Genomic DNA, 24330 nt, shown 5'->3' with positions numbered 1-24330 from the left:
ACTAACAAGGTAAGGGGAAAAAAAGGAAGATTACTGAGATGTTTCAGGAATATTAAAAGACACTAGTCTATTTTACATGAAAATATAAGCAAATATATCACCTGTTGCAGTCTCTGAGAGGAAGGTATGATCAAATTTCTGCAATTTTAATCACTGCAAGGGTTTGAACTGAATTTTCCAAACTCTTGAATGCACTCACCAGCAATGAGGGCAGTCATATTTGAGTGTTTACCTTCTGTTTAGGAATAGTCAAGGTTAGCTTTCTTCTATTGAAGCTTTTCTGCTGTCTATGGAAATGTTTCTTTGGACTGATTTCAGATCCATGAGTATCAGTTCTTTGACAGTTGCACTTCCAGTCTATTTCATGAGCTCTTTTTGCCAAGTGTTTCAGTTAAATTACTTCATCAAAAGAGAAGAAAATACCCAAACCCCTCTAACTTTGGTATTTAGGAAGACTGGGAAGAGAGTGGGGATCCTGTGTTTATGTCCTTGATTTGAAACAATGCTCTAATGGAGTCTCCTAGCCCTTGGACTGAAAAGGTTAAAGGGAAATCCTCTTCTCTGGGCTCTTTGTGGTTACCATCTGTGACTCTTAAAGATACTGTCTTTCTGCTTTTATTACCATCCTCCTCAATGCACACCAATCACCTTCAGAGCACTTAATTCAAATCAAAGCATTTTGTTTCACTAATCAGTGAATCTGACATCAGTGAAAATGCCCCCAGTTTTCAGGGCAATGTGATCCAAAATACTGGTGCTTTCCATAGCACAAATTTAATATCCGTCTCATGAAACTTCTCCAGCAAAATGGTTACATTATGGTATAGAGCATTAAGGCCAAGCCTGAGAAACCCATGCCTCCTTCAGAGTGCTAAGGCTAAGCCCCAACAGCTGCTGATTGTGTGGTAACACTCAAAGGAAGGGTCACTGTCACTGTGTGTTTGCTGTGCACTTACATTGGTCCTGAGGCACTGAGTTCTGGCAAAAGCTGGACACAGGATTTTTTTTGGCTGAGTGGATCCTTGGTCTGACCCAGTGTGATGGTTCTTGTGTTCTCAGCAGAAGTTTGCCTTTCTAAAACTGAACAAATTCTTCCTTATGATTTAGTGCATTGAAAGTAGTATGTTGCATATTGTTTTCACAGAGCTGAAAAGCATACTTGGTAAACACAGTGATAAAAAACCTATTTTAAGTTATCAAGTCACAAAACATGTGAAAACCTAGTCTGCTATACAATGCCATGGTTCTTCAGGTGAAACAGAGCACCATGTACATGTGAACATGTACAGTTAGGGTGCATCTAGATAATTGCAAGAATTAATAAAATTATAATAATTATTCCATAATGTGAGCTGAAGCTGTGTTCCCTGTTTCTTTCATGAGCGTATTTAAAACATGCTGAAAATTATAAAGAAATAATTTATTAGAGATTTAAATAGACTTGGATAAATTGAATGTAAAAAATATGAAGCAAAGAAATCTCAACTTACTGTGTGTTTATAAATCTTCTGTCCCTCAAGCACAAGTCTGTAAGTTAAATTTCTATGAAAATTAATTCCATCTGGTTAATTAAATTGAGTTTATGGAAGTAAAGTAAGTAAATACATTCTCTCTTCTGGATGTATTCTCTTGCTTTTGATATGCCTTGGCCCAGGGGATTCAATGAAAATTATTTCAAAAGCCCTACTGAAATTAATAAAACTAACCAGCATAATTAAGAATTTTGTCCCTGCTGTAGTGCTTCATGAGCATTTAACAGCATTCTCTGAGAATTTTATCATTCTCTGCAAAATGACCCGAGTATTTTTCTGCAAGGCAATGGTCAGGCCCATCAAATTAAATATTTTATGATAAGCATGAAATGACCTCTTGCAAACTGATCCAAGTTCTCTGATTTGCACATGCAATTTTTTCTCCCCTTTGCTCATCATCTTTGTAGGATGCTCAGTTTTAGAGTGATGCTCTGCTGTGTTAACCTGATCCCCTAGTTAAAGGGAGGCATTTACTTCTACTTCACAAGCTGGACTGCTGTGGCTGGTTTTTTTCGCTAAGTTCAGGTTTTAACCAGAAGAACTTCAGATCTTTTAAATTTATTTATTAATTTATTTTGTACACAACTGAGAGCACCAAAGGAAGAGGACAAAAAAAAATAAAAATGTGTTGCATAGGGAGAGAAACATCTCCTGTTTTTCAGCTGACTTTGTTTTCCTCCTGGGAATAGCTCACCTCCACACACACGCGTGTCCCTCTCCTGTTGCAGAAGTCTGCCCTGCGGAGGAAGTGTGCTGCCTGCAAGATCGTGGTCCACAATGCCTGCATGGAGCAGTTAGAGAAGGTGAGACATTGCCATCTTCTGGAGCCTGACATGGCCAACACACTTAATTCTTCTAGGGAGCTTTCAGCCTATGCCAAATTACGTTTTCACAGCTGTTTTAACAACGTACTTGTGAACAAAACTTGGCTTTAAATTCCACCTTTTTTTTTTTTTAAAGTACATTTCTTCAAACCCTGTGAACCAAAAATAAAACCTCAAACCAACAAAATGCAAAACCACACAAAGAACAAAAACTACAGAACGCTTTCACACTTTTAATGCTTAAAAAATAAATTTCCTCTGCTTCTAGATTAAAAATTGAAGGTAGAAAATGGACTATCCTGTCACGTACAAAATTGGCCTTTTACAATTCCCCAACTAAAGCTAGCATAATTCATTGTATGGCAGCTATACTTATGAGCAGTGCAGCATAAGATGCTAGCATGAACTTCCCCCCTGTATTTACTGGACTATAGTGTTTTCTCTTAAAAATTTCAGAATTTGAGTTTTTGTCTGTAAAATGGAAAACATCGAACCTTTCCTTTATACTACCATTCTGTGAGCTTCTGTGAGCACTTGTCCTGCCCCTCATTTTCTTCAAGTATCCTTGATCACATCCAAGCACGTACAGAATATCTATCAATGACTTCAGTCTTCGCCTCAGAGACTTGTCTTCATTATGCCTAACTGGAAATGTGCTAGAGAAATCTCCTCCCCACACTTTTCATTCCTGGTGGGATATGTGCAAAGAAATATGTGTGGGAATTTCCCCAATTTTTTTTCATTAGAGCTTCATTTTCACTCCTTTATGTTTAGCAATGTTGTTCTTCATAAAAGAAGCTGAAGAATAACAAATTTATAGCATCAACCCTATAAGGAAAGGGCTTTTTCCTTTCCAAGTACTTGGACTCATGTTGACAAATCCCACAGTGATTGCCATTATACCAAGTTGGAGAGGTACCATTTCCACCCCCAATGCTTTTATCCACAGTGAAATTAACAGTAGCACATGCTTTCAGCACAAAATGTTACCAGTGAATTTTTCATGACTTCCTTCATCACCAGCAGCGCTGACTTCCCATAGCCCAGCGAGTTGGTGGCATTGCCAGCCAGAGAAAATGAGCACTTAGATAAAACCCAGCTTCTCTGTGCTGTTTTGGAGACCAGGAAATCCACCTCTTGGCAGAGGGCTGTTATAAAGTCTATAAAGTTTAAAACTAGTACATAAGTCTTCTGCTTGGCCCTCTCTGAAAAGGTGCACATTTTAAGCAAAATAAATATTAACCGGGTCATTCTAGCCTGCCATAACTGAGCAGTGAAACAAATTTCAAATCCAGGTGAAGAGCAATGGAAGAAGAATATTACAATGCTTTTTATTTCTTTATACATACTAGGTATTTTGTTTACTTTTTTTTGTCTGTGCCTTTAAAAAAATTATTATTTTTATTTTCCTCCTTAGTCTTCTTTTTCTCTTAGCGCTATTACTTTGAAGGCAAAGTATTAAATGAGGGAAGAACTTATTTATTTGGGGAAGGTTGTATTTAAATTTGGAGAAACTTGGTCATGCTACCTTTGTAACCAGAGCATAGCTGTGCCTTATTTAAAATGTTTAATTCTTTGAAGGGTAGTCAGCTCAAACTTGAATTTATTTCATTTGGTGCATCCATGCTTCACATATAGTTTAGACTTTTTGCAGGCCTCTCACTTCTTCAGTGTCTTTTTTTTTAGTGTCAACATCTGTCTATTCTTATTTCTATTGTTTTTCTTTTCTCACAACTTTTATTTTTTTCTCATAGGACTGCCTTCTTGTTTATTAAATGCTTTTTTCTTTTCACCTTCTTCAAAATGTTTTCCATTTAATGAGAGCTCCTGTTGTCCTCTTTGGAGTGCAACATCACAGCTTGAGGCAATAAAATGCTCCCCAAATGATTTGTGGTTGAGGAGGTGGATGAAAACATCTTTATCTAAGGAAAAAGCAGAAATCTATGAGAATTTACATGGTTCTTTATGTAAATGTCAATTTCTCTGCAGATTTTGTTTATGAAGACATAAAGATAAGATGTGCAAGAAGTGAAATTTCCAGCACCTACTAACTTTGGAGACCTAAGCTGAAGTGTGCACTTGTTTGCAAATGTTCTTCAGAAAAACAAAACAGATAAAGTGTTTTCCTTCTAGAAGAAGGAGGCAATATTGAACTCAGTAGGCAGCAATAGCATTATTGAAGATGGGGGCTGTGTAGAGGTCCCGCAAGGAGGATTAATATGGCATATGAAAAGAGATTTTTCTGACATGTAGGGAAGTTATTTTTTTCACCTAGTGAAGCTAGTATTTTAATAGATAATAAATACTTTGGAAGTCAAGCCTAGATAAAAATATCAGAATAAATTTTCTTTCATTTCACCTTCAGTTCTAACAGTTTTATTTCAATGCCAGATTAATTTTCGCTGCAAACCGACTTTCCGAGAAGGAGGCTCCAGATCTCCAAGAGAAGTAAGTAATGGGCAAATGACGATTACTTTTCATTTGATGTGTGCTGATCCCCCTGGTGTGCAGCTGCAGTAGTGCTTTTAGATTAACAGGAGTCTTAGAGACAGAATTGGTTCCCAGTGGAACATGTTCCCCTCTCCAGAACAAATGTAAAATGAATTCTAGCTGAAGCACTATTGCTTACATTGATAGAAACCATTTCACTTTCTGCTGTCTTTTGCCCATTCTTTCAGTTATTCTGTCTTTTTCCTTTTTTCAAATTTATTTGTAGCATTTTTTTTAGCTAGTATTTTTTTAATTTTTTTTTTGGCTTTTAAAAAACCTATTTCGCCCTCCTTTCACTTGCTCTCTCTTTGTCTTTTTTTTTTTTTTTCCCTCTAGAAGTATGTTCAGTTCCCTCTGAAACATAAAATCAAACATTTAAAATTCTGAAGACTGAGGAAGTAGTTCTGGCCTCATTTCAACATGGATAAAGAAAACACCACCTTGTCCTTATTCCTCGTACATTTTGGTGGTTTTTGAGGCTTCCTGCAGTGCCTCCTGCACATTTTGCTCCAGGAATTACTCTGTTGGCTGAAGGGACTTTTTCTTTGGTGTCTGTTAACAAATTTCACATAGATGGTACCACTGAGTGCAAGGTACCAATGCTTCCTATAATGCATCTTTTATGTTCTTGTTTGCAGAACTTTGTGCGGCATCACTGGGTGCACCGGCGGAGGCAGGAGGGCAAATGTAAGCAGTGTGGAAAGGTAAGATTTCCAGCACAAGCACGACACAGGACACTTAGGAATTCAGGGTAGCCAGTAGGTCCTTCTAGCCACTGCATTTTTTTCTGTCACAAACACTTGGCCTCTTTTAATAGCTAATGACAAGCCTGAGATGTTGAGCATTACAGTCCTGATTCCCATGTGGGAAGAGAAAGGCAGCTGCATCTGCAGGAATGAGCACATCATTTGTCCTGGGAGGTTGTGGTGTACTGGCTGCTGAAAATGAGGAGTAGGAAAGCTGTGACTCCTTGAGCCTTTTTAATTGCTAAGCTAACCCTGTACTAATATGATGCTCTTGCAGTACTGTCCTCTGTGCCAAAATTATGATGGCCTATTTTTTAGGCTCCTGGAAAAGAAAGGCTGTTGCTTTCTTTATGCCCCAGCAGACTCTAAGATTTGTGAGACTGCTTTGTGTTTCCTCTGCTTCATATATTGTAAAAGTTTATTTCTAAAAAGTTATAAAAAGAGGGAGGAAGTACTTTAGCTACTCTTTAGGTCTCTCTTCTGAAATATGATGAGCCTCTGAGATATATTGGGAGATATTTAAAATTTAAATTTACAGGGATTTAATTTCATTTTTTTAGCACTATATTATACTTTTGCGTCCCTCTTTACAACTAGTAAGAAAGTCCATGTCTCGTCTCCATGGCACAGCACTTCAGTCAGAGGAAAATGAGATTTGTATCTGGATACTCATGCAGATTGTCAGCTACCAGCTGCAACAGGACATGCAATAAAAATGTGATGCCCTTTTATAGCAAGTACCATGGGAATAGTGCAGCAAGACAGTTTACACACAGCATTCTTAGGGTATGACTTTGCCATGCTTCTCTGCCTTCTTGGCCTGGGTCTCTCCTACAGGCATTTGGAGTTGATTTTGCAGTGAGAGTACTTACTAGGTATCATATCAAAACTTGTGCTGGGTATGTTCCCATGGGCAGCCTTGGTTGATACAAGTCTTCAAATCCTACCATCAAACAGAGAATATAGAAAAGTTCAGAGAAAATATCAGTTTTCCCCTTAAATAAGAAATATTAGGTTAAGGACAACATGAGTATGTTCTAGTAGAGTTGTTCTTTGCCAGGAAACAAAGAATTAGAAAAAATATAACAAAAACAAATCAGTTGTATTTATTGGTGAAGCAGACTCCTATTACAGCAAAATGCATGTGCTTTGGTATAGCATTTAAAAAACCTCCAAGTAAGAACCACCTTTATTATTCAAAAACTCAAATTGATGAATTTCACTACATCTTATCTTGCAAGAAAAGGGAAACTATCATTGAAATAGAATGACAGTAAATTTAAAGCAATAAAAAAAGTATTATTCATGGAATACTGAAGGATTCTGGTAGATCTTGTTGTATAATGTCCTACCCCACGCCTGGAATGGGATGGTTAAGTATTTTAATGATCATTAATTACAGTTCACATAAAGAAAGTTTTCAGGAAATACCCATCTCATGCTTCAAATCACAAGCAAGTAGATAGGAATTAATGCACCCCATATCCTTAGCATAGCCTCGTGGCTTTATATTGTGCCGTTATGTGCAATGGCTGACACCTCCTGAAAAACTGAGATCACAGGGGTCAGTCAATGTTCCACCTTAGATCAGAAGTGCAGCTTGAGTTTTCCTTGTTGTCATCACTTACAATGGTTCACATGTGGGACATTCTTGTAACCAATGAACTGAATTCCTCTCAGATTAAACATAACTGAAAGTTCACTCTGCAGTTACTGGTGAGAATTCAGTCCACAGGACCGGATTGCAACTAATGCAAAGTAAAATTTCCTGAAAATACTTGTGTGTAATCTCTTGAGTACTAACAGAGCCTGTGCTACCCTGTTGCACTTAACTTGCTAGTGCAAGCACAGCTTATGTAAACTCATCTAGGCTTTAGCTTTTTACTCTTCTTCCCAAGGGTGATTTCACTGACTTATTGCTGAAGTATTATATATAGAGAAATTGGTACCAGGGAAAGGAACCTGGGATGTGCAGTATAACCAAGCAATCTAGTTCTGTCTTTGTCTCATGAATTTCCAGAAATTGTGCCTTTGTAATTAATAGTCTATGTTCATCTCTTTCCTGTGGTCTTGCCTTGTTGAACCTTGAGTTCATGTAAAGTTGTAGCATTTACAACATCCTTTACCAAGAAATTCCTGAACTTAACTACATGCTATGAGAAGAGCTACATTTGACTATTTTAAACCTGTCACACATTAGGTTTTTTCCTAATGCTTCATAGATACTGTGTTTGAAGGGATAGCAATTAAGTGTTCCCAAGCCATGGCATCCACACCATTCATGACGTTTAATAATTCTTTTCTTTCTCTTGAAAACGTGGAGAAAAAAGACATTTTCATAGCTGTTAGTTGTTTGTTACCTGGGGTCAGGTCATCAGAGAAATCAGGATAATTTTTTAATCTTTCTGCAATATGACATAAAAATTCTCAGACCATGTGGTCTAGCATCCATTTCATAACTGTATGCAGTAATAGAAGCTTAAGGATGAATGAAAAGGAATCTTTTCCTCGTATGCTTCCAGTTAGCAGTGGCTGAGTAGTTTTCTGAGACTGAGAACACATTTTGGACCATAATGCTCAACAAACACTATTTCTTTAATCTTCAGTGGTGTCCAGAGTGGGGTATCTTCCATACCAGATGCAGTGTGTGTCTACAGAGTCTCTGCCACTGGTCCCTTTAAAGGCCTGTGGATTGGTGCAGAGCTGAATGTAAAGTTAAAACTGAAATTTCTAGTGTTTGAAAGGCCATTCTGGTTCTTTGTTGTTTTAACAGAAATCACCATCCAAGTGCTTTCTGTTGCAGTCTGAATTTGAGTTGTAATAATATCTGGCTCTCCTACAGATGTATTGCATTACACATTGCAGAGGGTATCTCTAAGAGCACTAAAAAGAGAAAATCTTTTGTAGGAAAATACTTGCAAGAAATATTAGTAGCCCTAACACTGGTGTGAAAATAGTCTTCAATAATGAATACTTCTGAGAATATAAAAAATCCAGGACTAGTAATCCCTATGTGCTGTTTTTGCTGCACAGGTGTCTATGTTAATTTGTACTTTAATCCAGGCTATTCAGACAGGTTGAATTATCAAAATAAGCTGGCTTTGTGGACATTCAGGTGCTCATTTCCTAAAAGTACATTTTTTTCTGGTGTGCACAGCTGATTATTTCTGCAGGAGCAGCTCACAACATGGGGTTTCATGTGTTGTGGAGGGATTGGTTGCTGGATGATCAGTGCTAATCATATACTGTTAGGCTGATGTTCTCAAAAAGGTGAAATTCATTTTCAATCTCAAAATTTCTAATTTGGTGCAGAAGAGCTCTTTGCATGATTGAAGACATCTGAAATTCAGTGCTCTTTCTCTCTCAGAGAAGGTAGAAAATATAATTTCTAGTGAAATATGGAGTGTTCCTATGTTTCAGACCAGTAGTCCCTGTCAAATCTCACTGTGTCTTACAGTGCACGGTTTATTTTATCAATTTTATCAATTGTTTTATTTGTAAAGCTAGCTTTCAAATAAATGCTATCTTACCTGAAACTTGTATCCTTAGGAAGAATCAGCTCACATTTGTAAAGCAATTTGAGGAAGGAAAGTGGTGGTTTATTGCTACTTATCATTAATATGTTTTTATTGCTGTATCATTTTCTCTAATGACTCCCTAAAAGCCAAATGACTTAGTAAATAAATGAAAAACAATCCATCCAGAACCAGACAAGCTGCTCAGTCCATATGTTTAAAATGCACAGCTGATGTGTTGTGGAATTAATGTGGTGAATTTAGACTTTTATTAGTGGAGATTTGGGAGAGAAGAGTTTTCCCCCGGATGTTACAAAACAGAAAAAATGAAAACACTTTGTGCCCATGAGGGACTGAAATAATTATTTTTTATTTTAATGCACTTTGGAACAAGGAGGAGTGAGATTTGTGAGAAACATTGTGAAGCACTAGAGTAAGCAGATGAGGAAAGAGTGTTTTGTCCAGTGTCAGACCTCTGTTCCAGCACTTGTATCACAGTTGCTGTAACTCTTGTTCTTATGCTCTCACTGAATGGCAGACAAGGTGTGCCTAGCCAGAAGTGTCTGGCCAGCTTGTATTTGTTAATCCACTTCACTACACTCCATTGCTAAACCTGAATATGCCAAATCACCATCGTTATGAAGACTCTATTCTTTGAATTTCTCTGAATATAAAGCCTGAGGCATTAGGGGAAGTATTGAAACAAAACCTAAAAAAATCTAGCCAGAGGTGACACAATCCTTTTCGAGAGATGGTCTCAGTGATGAGGCTCACGTGGCAAACTGGTTTGAGTGCATGCTGGGGACACCTGTCTGTGGAGCTGCAAGATGTACTTCTGCATTCTGGGCAGGCAGGTGGACTCCTCCTCTTCTGAGTATCGGTGTAATTGTCCTCAGCCACCTGTTTAGACAGATTGCAGCTCAATCCCTCACTTAAGAAGACCAAGTCATCTCTGCATGCTTTTTTTTTTTTTTTTTGGTTTTTTTTTTTTTTTTTTGTTTGTTTGTTTGTTTGTTTATTTAATTCTCCTTCTTGGTGTGCTTGACCTTGTCATTTCCCTGAGCACTAATGGGCTCATTTGTCCTGCAGGATAAGAAGGACTTTAATCAGAAGCAGTGAGGCAATGACCTGTTAGATGTTACTAAATCAGTTTAGAACTTTTTTTGCATTGGATCTTTGGCACTGTCCAGCATGTAGGAGATTTAGGTATTACTCAGCTTGTTGAAAACAAAACTGGCTTGCAAATTCATCACTTGGTAGAGAGATTGAATTAGAAAATTCTGGATGGTAATGGGCTACTTACAGAGGTAGGGAGGATTGATGGAAGGCTGTGAGTAAAGGATCCAACCAGCTGAAAATCTGAAACATAAGTAGTAAAGGCAGTTGTGACAAACTGTTCACTAAAATTGTGGACTTTCCATCTCTCCAGCCATCAACCCAAATCAATTTTTTTCTGTGACTAAAATAAGATTTAATTCAGCTCAAAATTACAGACTATATCTTATTGTTTGTTGCCTGTGTTAGATGCAGAAGGATATATATGACCCAATTGTCTTTTCCAGCCTTAGAATTTACAGTACAGTCATATTGCATTCTATAGAAAGATGCTTCTCTTTAGGAGAATAAATTTTCTAGTTGGGGTGAGCTTTTCTATCTTTAAAAATGCAAATAAATATTTTATTTTAATTGTGTGATCTGAATCAGACCATACTGGGTTTTTTTTTTTTGAATTTACTGGAAAGATTTTAACCTGAGTCAGTTCAATAAAACTATAAACTTAATTACTTCATTTCCCTGTCAGAATATTCCCAGAGAGACATTGTAGTTAATTTTGTTCTGTCGTAAAAAATGGTAATTCTACTCTATAGTAAAGAAAAAGGGAAATTCAAATTCTTGTTTATATTTGGAACAAAAAAGGCTGCAATGACAGAATACTTTGTTCAACAGAAAATCTTAAACTTTCATGTCTGTAGAAATCCATTAAAAACTAAAATAGTAATTTCTTCTCTATTTCTCCCATTGTTTTTAACTAAAAAAAATAAGGCAAAGCATAAAATTTAGCATAAATCCTTTCAAAAGGATTGTGTGAATGTATCACAGTGGAAGAACCTTCTCTGTTACCTCCTGTAATTGTTTTATCCCCCAAAAATCTGCTTGCCTAGCACACTCACCTGGCTAGAGTTAGAGGTATATATTTTCTTATAGTAAAGAGGAATTTAATCCTATTTTTTCTTCCTGGTTATTTTAGGGCTTTCAGCAGAAATTTTCCTTCCATAGTAAAGAGATTGTGGCCATCAGTTGCTCCTGGTGCAAGCTAGCGGTAAGTGGAAAATACTTCAGGAGACTGTGATCTGGGTTTAACTAGGAGTGATTTGGGGTTTTTTTTTTGGTTTGGTGCTTTTGTTTGTCTTGATTTGTTTTTGTTTGTGGATTTTGGTTTTTTTTCCTGAGAAGGCATGGCTTAGGAAGATAATCTTTAGTTACATGTCCTGAATCTCCATGCTTGAAGGACTTGAAGATGGTAGAGTTGGGAATATTGCTCCAGTTTTGGTACCATCACCTTCTTCTTCTTCTCCAGGCTTCCCCTTTGTCTTTCTTGTCCTCTTTCTTGACTCTACTCTTTCCCTCTCTTCCAGTTTCATAACAAAGTCACCTGTTTCATGCTACATCACATTGAGGAGCCATGTTCCCTGGGGGCCCATGCTGCTGTCATTGTGCCTCCTACCTGGATCATTAAGGTGAAGAAACCTCAGGTAACTGCATGCTGATGTCTGTTTCTGAAGCTGTCTGGCTGTCCAGGGCCTGTCTGGCTGTGCAGGGCCAGCCTGGCTTCTCTGCTTGGTCCTCCTTCACCAAGGCATGCTTGTTCTACCCTGTCTCTATCCCTGAAACCCAGCATACATCCATGGTGGTTATGAACCTGTATCCTCTTTCCCCTCCATCAAGTCCTTCAGTGAATTTCCCTGTTTGGGATGATTAGCAACAAACATGACTTGTTCTGAGCTAATTCAGCTCAGAGTTGTTCCCGTGAGTTTGGCAAGCATACTGCAAGTCATCCCCTGTGCGGTAGGCAGTCAAGAATGTTCCATTAAATAGAGCTGAGCAAATACAGGGAAAAACTGCACAAACATTCACTTCAGTAAGAATTGGCTGTGTCTGGACTGGCATCCCTCTGAATTTGCCTTTAATGGACATGTAAAGAATCAGGTCTTACACCAGTGCTTGTGCAGTCAGCAGTAAACCCACATGCTCATTGAGTTGCATGTAACAAGAATTGGACTTCAAAGCTTTTGTGATGGATGTGGTAGGTCTTGGAAAGGGTAATTCACTGCTGAACACAACAGGGAAAAAAGATATCCAAAAGAAAGCTGGCCAAAAATTAAAAGGAGGTTCACATTGTGCGAGAATAATTTTTAATTTGAAAGTTTCTTTTTACTCCAAGTTGAGCTGAAAGAAACAAACACTGAACATATCAGAGAGTCAGAAATGCTGGTTAAATTTCTATTTCAGAATAATACTCTTTATTTCAGTCCATTCTTGGGAAGTGACCTGGGGTTTTTGACTCTGCTTCCTGGCTGTCAAGAGGAAGTTAAGAAGTTCAGGCTGTAGCCAAGGCACTAAGACAAAAGTAGTTCTAAATAATGACTTTAGTTCTAATTTAGGGATGTGACAGATTTGGGCATGAGTACGATGTTGGTTGTTAAAGACAAGGGGCAGAGGGAAGGGGAAATATATAGATAGAGTAACCAAAAAGTCAGCCAAAGAGGACTCTATTTCTCCTTTAGCTCAAGAGACCCAAGATTCCTAGCCACTTCCATTCTGAGAAAAAAGACTTTTTGCCGTTTGAAGATTTCCCCCACACTCTTCTTTCTCTGTTTTACTCAGTCTCCTCCAGAAAAATACTTCTTTTTCTTCTGTTGAGGAAAATGTTTGAGTCCTTGGCAGAGACTTAATATCCTTGGCTAATTTTCAGCAGCAGTGTAGTATTTGACCAATGTATTCCTATTTAACCCTACTAAAATAAGCTTTTCTTCAATCATTTTAATTTTTATTTTAATTCTCAGTAGAAAAGAAAAAAAAGCCACAAAAAACCCCACCAAAAACCAAAAAAACAAAACAAACAAATCCTGACGTGTAATTTTCTTTTGATTTGAGCAGGGTACCTTTCTTACAATATTTGTAGAGGATTTTCTTTCTTGACTTTTTTTTTTTTTTTTGGAAATCTTCAAATTAAAGAAGAGACCTAATCTAGGTAATTATAATTTATGGGAAAAAATCTTCTAAATAACAACTTAAAATATTAAACTAAAATAAAGTATCTGTTAGCTTTGTGCACCTGATTCATGAGCACAGAGAAAGTACTTCATTATTAACTTGCCATCACATCTCTAGTCCTTAAAATTCATGGTCAGTAGCACGCAAAACCTTATCTTGAGTAGCTGAAGCATTAAGTAGATCAAAATTGTATTTAACACAGACAATGGGTGCATTTTCATGAAGCTTCCCAATAGTACCTATTTGAGTTATGGGAAACGCATCCTTATTACTTTAGAAAATAGTGATGTATCTTTTGGATGTGTCTTCTGGCAGGATTTTTGGCAGAAGTCTTGTTTTCTTATTTACTGTTTTCTCAGGAAATATTTTTCCTCTCCTGCTGTTTCTGGCCAGCTCTACTTCTATGTATTATGACCCTCTTCAGCGTATAGAAATGTTTGGTAAACACTATGAAATATTCACATCACTTGATCCCGAAAGTACAAACACAATATTTACAAATCTTAGTAATTTCACATTAAAAAAATGAATGTGTAACCAACAATCTGTTTTTCCCATATTCCACAGTCAGAATAAATATGGCTAGAAGCTTTTTGGGTATAAAATATTTCCTCAGCTCTAATTAACTACTTACATTGGTCACAGACAACTCCTGAACTGAATTCCCTGCTCATATAAAATTGATTTTAGTGGTGCCTGCATCCTGTTTGTTTGTGGTTTCTTTTAAGTAAATAAGATGGCATTTTGTAGCAAAACCTTCCCCTGTTTTATAATTTCTTATTTTTTGATTGCCACAAATATGGTTTTCCATGCTTATTTTGTACAACGTGGGTCACCACCTTTCAAATATTAGGCTTGCACAAAGACCACACTCTGTGTCTTGTAACCAACAATGTTCTGCTAGTAAAGAATCATAGAGTAATTGGTTAAGAACAAATTTAAGTGACAACTTATGGTCTAAATGGGGAGCTTTTGCTTCTTGTAAGCAACTGATTGCAAGATGAAGAATATTCAGAATGGTTCAAACAGTTTTGGAATTGGTGGTAGCCCTCTGTGTAATGACCCTGTTACATGAATGGAAAACTCCCAATACCTCTTCCATGTTATCTGTAATGTGAGCCACTTCTGTAGCTTTTCTACTGATTTCTAGTATTTCTGTATTGTTACCAGTGCTTTGATACCAGCTCTGTTTTTCTGGGGTTCGAAGCAATTCCATTTCCTAGTTTGTGAAGCAGGTCACCCTTGTTGACTGGTGAAATTTTGTTATAGGTGAAGTTTGGTAGCCAAAGTGGTGTTAGCCCTGGCAGTGGAGTTGCTATATGCTTGTGTTGTGGGAAAAAAATAGATAGAGCATCTAACTGATGGATTTATGGATTTAATCTGTCTTCTGTTTGGGAAGACAAAGGCAGTAATTGTAAAATTCCTGTTTTTCTGTTCAAGGTGAGTAAACTTGGTGTTTTCTTCTCCTCTGAGGACTGTGAACTAGTTCTAGTGAATACTTACATTTCTGGGCTTATTTCTTTATTTCCTCAATTGCTGAGTGGAGCTGGCTTGTCTGATAGTGAACAACCAGAAGTTGGTCAAGATTGACCTTCCCAGATGCTATTCATTGTTTAAGTAATTTGAAAATCACTGCACTAAAAGCCTTTGAAAACTGAGGATGAAATGTTGTAAAGGTTAGAAGGTTTCATTGGATTTGTCTGAGATAGTCCATGGCTTTTACACCATCTACCACCACAGAAGGACTCCAATTCATCTGTCTAAGCTTTCTGAGAGCTATACTGACCATTCAATAATATGAAAAATCTCTTTTTGAAGATGGACAAACTGACATCCACAAAACAGAGTTTTCCTCTCTAGAGGGAAGTTAGGATTTACTTATGGTGCCCCTTTAAAGGTATGCTTTGCTATTAGGTACCTTGTTGAATAACATATATTTACAAAATACTCTTTACTTGTTCTGTGAACAAGGTATTATGTATGCATTTCTTCACTTCAGTGTGCAAAGACTGCTGATACTCTGTGGCTGTTACTCTTCTGCATGTTTGCAAAGAAACCCTGTGTATGTCTAAGCGGCTTTTTGCAGTTCATCTGCTAGGGACACATGGATGCATTCACTGTAGCAAAGCTTTAGGTACTGTTAACACCAGAGGTGTAGGCATGTTTAAAAAAATTTAAAAAAAAAAAAGAGGAGATGAAATAGCATTGTTGAGATGCAGCATTTAGTGCCTTTTTGAGTATGGAAATTAAAATGGTTATAATCAAGAATGGAGGCTTAGCCTTAAACTGTTTCTTTAATATACCTGTATGCATTTTCCCACCCCACTGTTAGGTATATTATAGTGAGATTTAATGACAACTATTTTTAAGCATTCTTTAAACTATTCTGTTATAATTAGGTTTTATTAAATAATTATTTAATAATTTATTTAATTTATATAATTATAAGGTTTTACTGAATTGTCTTTACCCTTGATATGCGTGTGAACTTTCAGCACACTGCTAACAAGAGCATGGATACACTAGATCTCCTCTCTCAGACCTGTGTTTTGCCCCAGTCCAGGGAGAATCCTTCAGAGAATGCCTGAGGAACTGGACTAAGGCCACCAGGGGAGGCAGCTTTGAATGTACTGCCCCCATAACTTTCTGATGACATTAAGACTTTTGATTGCAGTCAGTATGACTACTGAGGTAGGGCAACGCAAGACCTTGCAGATGGGATTGCTTATGCACTTTGGTAGTCAGTGCAGGCTTTATGGTTTATCATGCTTTCAGGATCACTTTGTATCAGAGTAGGGAAGATTGTGAACCTGTGAACACTTCTTAAGGTGGTTTCTCAAAATATGGTCTAAAAGGGCAAATTTGTGGAATTGCTCTACAGAGCTATCTTGTCTTCAGTATTTTCAGTAAGCAGTAAGGCATGACTGTTTCCTTCTCCAGGAATGCTGAGAGCTTGGGACCCTGTGCTCTATGGCAGGCTTCTCTTGTCTATGTGATAGAGGACAATGCCTTTAGGTATTTCAGTTAGATAGCTGTTAGTTTTTCTTCTCAGGGATGTGGAAGCATTAACTCGTGTTATGGTGTGTCATCCTTAAGTCTTGAAATTCTGAAAGTGGTTGATGTGTATTAAACAAAACTTAGTAGCTATTCCTGTTGCTGTTGGACAGTGAGCAGGATTAAGAATAAACATCATTTTTCATAGGTTTGATGATCTCTGCTTTTTATTAGTGGTACACTTCTGATCAAGGTCAGGACAGAACTGAACTTTCAGATGAGCTGAGTGAATCTTGCTTTCTCTCTTATGTCCAGGAAAAAAAAATAAATTAATGAACTTTCTTCTAACGCCTCATGCTACTTTGTTTCTTGGTGATGGTTAGACTAGAACTTGAAATACTGCAAAAATATTTGGAGTACTTCCCATAAGACAAAATTTAAATTATGGAAATGGTTAGGGTTTCCTGCAGGTATAACTTCAATTAGTGAATTAAAAGAAATAAAAAAATATAATAAAATTCCCCTTTTTTGGACTGGTTTTATCACACCAGAAGACCTTTTTACTCAGTGTCACTGAGCAGATTGTCATCTCTCTGGAGAATAGCCTTGACATAGGTTCTATTTTAATAGGTTTTGCAAAAATACAAACACCGGTACATTTTTTTTTCCTATGTAGCTAAGCAATGCTGTTATTTTAAAACACAACAAAAATCACCCCACAAACACCTTTTTTATTTAAATCCTTAACAATTAAAAATTCAGTTTGTTCCTTAGCAGATGATTACACAAGTTTCTTGCTAGGCTGGAACTGACTCTGCAGTGGCAGCATCATATGCCATGGTGGCCTACGTTATGTTGAGTCATAATGGTTGCCAGAGCTAAAACCTGTTGTTTTCTTTCCTTAAAAAAAAAAAAAAAAAGCAAACAAAAAAACATGAAAAATATCTTATTTATCATGTTTTTTTATTACATCTTTATGCAGGTGGTCTCCATACCAGGAGACGAGCCTGATTGGGCAGGAGACTGGAGCCCCGAAGGGGAAACGGGCGTCTCCTACCCCTATTGGGAGGGTTGGCAGGTACAACATGTGGTGTTATGTGAGTCTATGGGAGCATCTGATCTTTTTTCCCCCCTCACAGCGTGGGAAAGTTTCCAGTTCCAAAGCACCAGTCTGGTCTCCGTGTGTGGCTTTCTCCATAAACGGTGGTGTGGAAGTGTAAAGCATGCAGCGCATGTAATTTAAATCTCGAGCATGTGCCAGATACTCTTATCATTCTCCAAGTGGACATGCATGGAAGAGCTTCGGAAGGGGCTCTGTCTGGGCCTGTCTTCTAAATTTTGTTTTGCTTTTCATGTATTCTTTTTTCTTTTGGTGTAGAACTCCTTAAAGACTTCAACAAGACGAAAGAAGAGAACGTCCTTTAAAAGAAAAACCAGCAAAAGAGGAAATGAAGTAGGTATTCAAGTGCTTTGGAAATCACTCTCCTTTTGTTTAAATGTCTAAACACAGACTTAAAAGTTTTTAGGTGTTTTTTTTTCCTTTTTTTCACTGAAGTGTTTAATGTATTTTTTCCCCTGGGAAATTCCATGATATTGAATTTGTTGTTAGAAGAGACAAAACTTGTATGAAAAATTTTATTTTCTGGGTTGATTTTTTTCAAGAAACAATGTACCAGACTCCAGAAGGACCAGCACCCTAATGAAAGAGTGTTCCCTTGGTATGTAAGAAACTCAGCTCACACCCTTTTTTCCACTAAGCAGAACAGTGTGTGAAACTGAGGTTGTGAAACACATGGTGAGTGCACTGATGCAAGGCTGTGGTCCGGATGTGATCCATTTTAGAATGTCTTCTTCAGGGGATCTCGTATTAAAATTGGACCACAGAGAGAGAAAACAGTTTATTGATCTATTGGTTTATTTACCATGTGTCTTATAGAAGACCTTGTTTCCAGATCCTCTCTAGTGGATTAATTATATAGACAAACAGCCTCATGGGAGAGGTGGAGGTGGACTCACCTGCATAGCCAGGGCTCTCAGACTCAAGTCCTTTATTGCATGGTGGGAGAACTGCAGACCTGAAAGATGGAAAGACCTGAAAGACCTCTGGAGATCCCAGAAAATGAAATCTCTGTTAGAGCCCAGGACAGTTCCCTCATTACAGGGCTTTTGGGTGTCCTGCAGGGGCTAGGGAGTAGGGAGGCAAAAAGTTTTCTCACTGATGTGTCATGTTGGATCTGTGGCACAAAGATCCAACATGGATCTTTGTTCAAAGGTGGAAAGGCAGCAAGGCCAAGAATTTGAAAGCAGATTATTTGCAAATAAGTGCTTATGCAACTTGTCTGTTAGATGAAATTAATGGAATAAGTAACTTATCCCATTTTGTTTTCCTTTGGAAAAAAAATCTGTATTAGAAATAACACTGCATCTGACAAAGTATTTGTGTTGTGTGAATAATTTCAGGGAATAGGTCAGAAATAATCTCGAAAGAATTTTGAAATAGTTGTGTGCTACCCTGAAATGATATTTTCCCCCTCCTATTTTATTTTGTAATCTCAGCTGGATAAATTACTCTGGGCTGGGCACCACATTGACATGGCTATACTATTTCCAGTACCTGAGGTAGTTTTGTCAGAACTAGATTGGGTCTTCTCTGTGTGCTATGCCAAAGAAACATAAATCACTTGTATTAAAGCTGTTTCTTGCCTCTGTTTCTCAGGATAACAAAGGCCGGCCTTTTGTGATAAAGCCTATCTCCTCTCCACTCATGAAGCCACTGCTGGTTTTTGTCAATCCAAAAAGTGGAGGGAATCAGGTAAGAGTATCAGCTGAGTCTGGATTGCAACATTTAAGTTTAATATCAGGGTTTCTGCAAATGACACTATTTCTTGGCCAGTCAGATAGAATGGGCTCTGTGCCTGAAGAAGCCTGAAGACCTTCCTCAAGAAGAGGTCCTTGCTGTGGAATGGCCTTTCTACTTCAGTAGTGTTGGATGGAATGGATGTTTGAGTATTTGAGTGGTTGTACTCCTATCTTCAGATTCTTGAAAGGAATCTAAAATCATCGTTTGAAGGTTTTCAGAAGATTTCATCTTGCCACAGAAAATTTAGGTTTTCAGTGAGGTTTTAGATTTAGTGCAAAAACTAAGCTTTGCTACTAAAGGCTGTTGAAATGACTGAATTTGAAATGGCATATTCCTATGGCACCTAAAAAAATCATTACTGGTCTTGTACTGTACCAAGGAGACCAAGTTTCAGTGACTAAAATGCAGCAGACTTCTTCCTTAGGATTCTTGGAATGAAACTTACCCAAGTGAATATTTTCCTGGTTCTGCCACTTTCTGAATACTGAAGAATCTCGATATTGAGTGCCTTTCGATAAACAGGGCTTTGTAATAGAAAAGATTGGTGTAAGATACAACAGAGGCCTATAGAGCATGGAGAGTAGTATAGGCACTGCTCATTTTCTCCTCTGTTAGAATTAGGGAGGATATAAAATTAAACTGTTTAGACTGATTGAAAACAAAAGGAAAAAGCTGGTTCTTCTCACAGTCTGTAGTTCAATGAAAAACTCCTTGAAATAAGATGTTGTGGATGCTAAATATTTACACAGATTGGAGGAGATAGTTGGAAGTGAAAACCGTGAAGTCCTGTGTCTCTCTCTGGTTCAAGAGTTCTGTGAACTGCACACAGCTGAGACTGGAAGAATATTTACGGCAAATATCACATTTATTTTCTCTCTTCTTATAACTTTTCCTAGGTACTATGACTGCAATTCTTGGTTCTTCAGGGAAGCTGTCAGGCAGAAGAGCCATCCCTAGGAAGGGAGAGCTATGGAAAACTTCTGATGTGTACCCTCAGGCTATGTCTGAAAGGCATTCTCTAAATTAGAGTGCAAGCTCAGCCCATGGAGTTCTTAGCTCTCTGTTGCTAGTAAGAGATCCTGTCACTTTGTGTCTGGGCAGAATGTGAAGGAAGGAATTTGAGTGGGAACATGAAGCCCAGAGTTCAAGAAAACAGAAATTATACCTTTAGGTGATGGGCTGGCCACACTGCACCAAGTGAGGGACCATTAGGGCAGCTGTACAAAGTCCTTGACTCCTGCTTCATTAGATGGTAGAGGATACAATTATGAATGATCATTGTGGTGATGGCAGAGGCCAGAACACTGTCATTGCTTGGACATTGGGCAGCACAGTGCTCAATGTTATGGAGACTTTGGCTACAATCTTGTTCAACTTCTTTCTGTCATGGATAGCTGAGGGTGAGGTGGGATAACAGAGGTTTCTTCTTGTTGCAGGTGGTGAGAAGCAGAACAGGTTGCTGTGGGAGATGAACCTTTGGTCTGACCCCAAATGCCTGTTCCTATGGATCATTAGTGATCTGTGTTGTTGAAATTGGTCTATATGCCTGCATGTGCACCTTGTCCTGGATTGCTATTTTACAGAGCAGTCATTTGCTATGCCACTTTCTAGTTCATCTTCTTGTTTTATGTTTGCTTTATAAAGCACAGAAAAAAAGAACAGCAGTTGAAATATAGTGAATAATGCACACTATTATTTCCAATAATCATTAAACTGTTCATAACTTCCCTGCCTTTGATTTTTCTCCCTTGCCAGGGCACCAAGGTTCTCCAAATGTTTATGTGGTATTTGAATCCACGCCAGGTCTTTGACCTCTCTCAGGAAGGGCCAAGAGATGCGTAAGTACTGGAGCCTTCATTGCTCTGCACCCTATTTCTGGTCTGGTCAGGAAAACAGGAAAAGATCTAGCTTGACTGGATTAGTGACTGTGTGAGGTTAACATATCCAGGTTTTGGTAGCAAGGGGAATGGCTGCAGTGACGGCTTTTGTGAGGTCAGGAGCTGCCCCCGTGTCCAGACAGAGCCAGGTCCAGATGACTCCAAGGCTTGCTTGGGATCCCAATGCCTGACCATTCCCCAATGAATGAGCATTCTAATGGGGTGAGGCTGCCTCCAGACTGACACATGACAGCACTGTGCAACTGTCCCTGCTCTCTGAGTAACTAACTCAGCTTAGCCAGGTGTTGAAGTGCAAGCCAAGGGAGAGAGTACCTCTCTTTAAATGGCTAATTCTTACTGCCAAGGGCTGAGAACCATCCTTCTATGGTCATGGGGATATTGGCTTTACTTAACCATCTGCCCAGAGCTACTTTCACATTTTGTATATATGCTTTGTATGTATTTGTAAATATTTTACAGTAATAATATAAAATCAAATACTTGCCTGTAGAAGAACAGTCTAAGTGTTTCCTATTCAAGGCACCCAAGCTTATTACTTTCCTGCAGAAACACCTGCACTGCTGTTCTCTCATAATGTTTAGAAGCTTTAAGTTAGACATACATTTTTCAGAGCTGTATAATGGGGAAAAGGAGGGTTAGGTCCACTGGTCCCTCAGCCCTCTACATGTGAATGTCCCCCCCTTCATTAGAAAATATTTCATTATGGCTTTCTGAAGGGTGTAACTGAAGGAGCAGGACTTCAGTGGGTGCTTTTTTTGGTCTCTCCTGTTGATATTTAGATCACATATCCAGAGAAGGAACTCTATTACATATTCTTGCCTTCTGTGGTGTTAAAATACAGTCACTAGTTGAAGAAGCTGTCACATTATACAAGACTGAGATGGTAGCTCAACAAATCACGATGAAGAACATTAAATATTGTTTTAAAACCTCAGTGTTTAAATTTTTTTGCTTTAGGGTAAGAGAAAAAGGAAAGATTTTGACCTCCCTAGAGGGAATATGAAAATCTGGGAAGATGCTAAACTGATCAAACACTTGTCAGGAGGTGCTGCCTGGCATGGAGGAAGGCCCCATTTCACATCCTATTGGTTTTACATTTCCACCTCCACTCATATTCTTAGTAATGAATATTTGAAAATGCAGTATGCGGTGGTTACACTGTCACTCAGAAAAATGTATTAAAAATGTCTGCATTACTCTTCTTACATTTTTCCCCTTTTTTCCCCCCCTTTTCCCTCCCTGGGCAGGCTGGAGCTGTACAGAAAGGTGCCAAACCTGAGGATCCTGGCATGCGGTGGGGACGGGACGGTAGGTGGCAGGGACCTGGCAGTCCAATGGTCTTTGGGCAAGTAATTAAACTCCTCATGGTGGAAGGTTTCCCACCTCACACTGCCTGCAGAGGCACGGAAAGATAACACACCTTGTACTTGTGAAATCTAATATTTGTTTTTCAATTTTCTGTGTGGCTTGGCCTGTGTAGATATGGGGCAGATTCTCATGTCCAAAGCTGTCTTCCCTTTATGTGTAAAGATTTTGTACAGCTTAAAAGAGAGAAAGGCTAGTTTTGCTGGTCTCCTCTCACTTATTTACATTATATCTGAGGCTCTAAAAGGTTAAGTTAGTGTCTGGCAGCCATTAAATCTTAATTTCTGCTTCCTCTTGCTAGATCCTGGCAGATCCAGGTTCAGTACTTTTCTTTATGACAGTTTCTGTGTTCTTGGGTAAGTGAATGGGGTCAAAGCTTTAAAGGATTTGGGCACCTTCATTTGGAGAAAATCTCTGCAGCTCAGGGTCTAAAGGTCATGAGTAGTAATGGAGTCATTATAACTGCATTCTTCTTACAGTACTTGAAAATATTTTAAATCTCAGTCTATGCCACTGAGTGCTAAATGCAGTTGAAAAACCTACCTTTAATTTCTAGGGGGCTCAGTTCCCCAACATGGATGTGATGGCAATTTTAACAGTAAGTATGGTAAGGGAAAATGCTTTACTCTTCACAAATGGCAGTGATTGGACAGAGCATATCTATGTAGATATTTAGGGCATGGAAAGGCAGTTGGTTTATTTTGTAGACAGCTGAATCCCCTCTCAATTCGTCTCTGCTTGAATTTCTGGGGGAATTTTTCAGCTTCTGTGGGTTCTTTTAAAACCCCAGCAGCAGGGTTATTAATATCAATGCTTCCCCTGCAAGGCTGAAAAAATGAATCAGTGATAAGACTACTGCATTACTAGTACATGGGAAAGTAAGACGTGACTGCTACTGAATGATGAGCTTTTCTTAAGAAACATGAAAGGCAGTCCTTTAGCAGGAGGAGGCATCAGCTGAAAAAAGTGTTTCCATCTGTTTTCTTTCCCATCTGAGGAAGAAAGAAAAAAAAATTAATCATGATGATACTAAAAGAGAACAGAATATAACTACATTGAGTTGGACCATCCTGTTTCCCTTTGCTGAACTGAGTGAGCGAGAGGTGGCAGCACCTTCTCATTAGTATGAGCAGCACTCCACTGTTACCTTTGCTGCTGCTCAGTTTGAAACAAATTAATATCCAGTTATTCCCTAAGCCATTACATCCAGAAATGAAAAATCTGGCTGAAATGGACTTAATGAATATGCAATGAGAGCAGATGTTACCTCTCATTATTGAGGTGAATCAGAACTTATTGTAACTTTTCCATTGTCACTGCTTGCTGTTACTTCCTGGGGCAGAAGTAGAAAGCTTTGCTTTCAAAGCAGTCAGGAGCTTTCTGTTTACAGGGAAATGGTAGCCTGTGCCATTCTGGATTGTACAACTAATGTACAAGGTTTAGGAGTGACCTCAAGTTAAATAGCAATGTTGTGCTTATAAATTAGTAATTTGAAGTTTCTGTTCATCAGCTAAAAGTATTTACAAAGTGGTAGATATTGTGATGTTACCTGTAGCAGCGGATGCTGAAGTACAGACGTGTGGATTAAGTCAGTGGCAATGACAATGACCAACTTCCTTAAGAAATCCTGGCCCTACTGATGTTATCTTGACTTTTTATTCTGTCTCCTGTTATCAGTGAAGAAGTATAGATATTTTGAAAGAGAGAGGATTACTTAACTCTGAAAATCCCTTTAAAAGACCTCAATAATTTTGGTGACATCCAAGGCCATGAGAGCTGTAAGTACTTGAGATGGCTGTTGTCAGAGAATGAAATTAAATAGGGGGATCAC

The 24330-nt window shown here is 38.3% G+C and overlaps 1 protein-coding gene across 7 annotated transcripts in view; it reads left to right on the top strand.

Annotated features, from left to right (window-relative positions):
• The window catches only part of DGKI (diacylglycerol kinase iota), a 201550-nt gene that overhangs the window by 85257 nt on the left and 91963 nt on the right, over positions 1-24330 (top strand). For 3 of the 7 annotated variants that reach the window (XM_019006711.2, XM_033514423.1, XM_033514425.1), the window contains 10 exons: positions 2261-2335; positions 4748-4804; positions 5485-5550; positions 11356-11427; positions 11744-11860; positions 17359-17454; positions 17755-17829; positions 19093-19188; positions 20992-21074; positions 22382-22442. In XM_019006711.2, the coding sequence (XP_018862256.1) occupies positions 2318-2335; positions 4748-4804; positions 5485-5550; positions 11356-11427; positions 11744-11860; positions 17359-17454; positions 17755-17829; positions 19093-19188; positions 20992-21074; positions 22382-22442 (741 nt within the window). In that variant the 5' untranslated portion in view covers positions 2261-2317. The remainder of the gene's footprint in view (positions 1-2260; positions 2336-4747; positions 4805-5484; positions 5551-11355; positions 11428-11743; positions 11861-17358; positions 17455-17754; positions 17830-19092; positions 19189-20991; positions 21075-22381; positions 22443-24330) is intronic. The other 4 variants (XM_019006712.2, XM_019006713.2, XM_033514422.1 and 1 more) reach the window with 3 other exon arrangements.

This window comes from Parus major, chromosome 1A, assembly GCF_001522545.3.
Source record: "Parus major isolate Abel chromosome 1A, Parus_major1.1, whole genome shotgun sequence".
NCBI classification, from domain to species: Eukaryota; Metazoa; Chordata; class Aves; order Passeriformes; family Paridae; genus Parus; species Parus major.
Note: the sequence above shows the minus strand (reverse complement) of the source record. Positions and strands in the feature narration are given on the sequence as shown.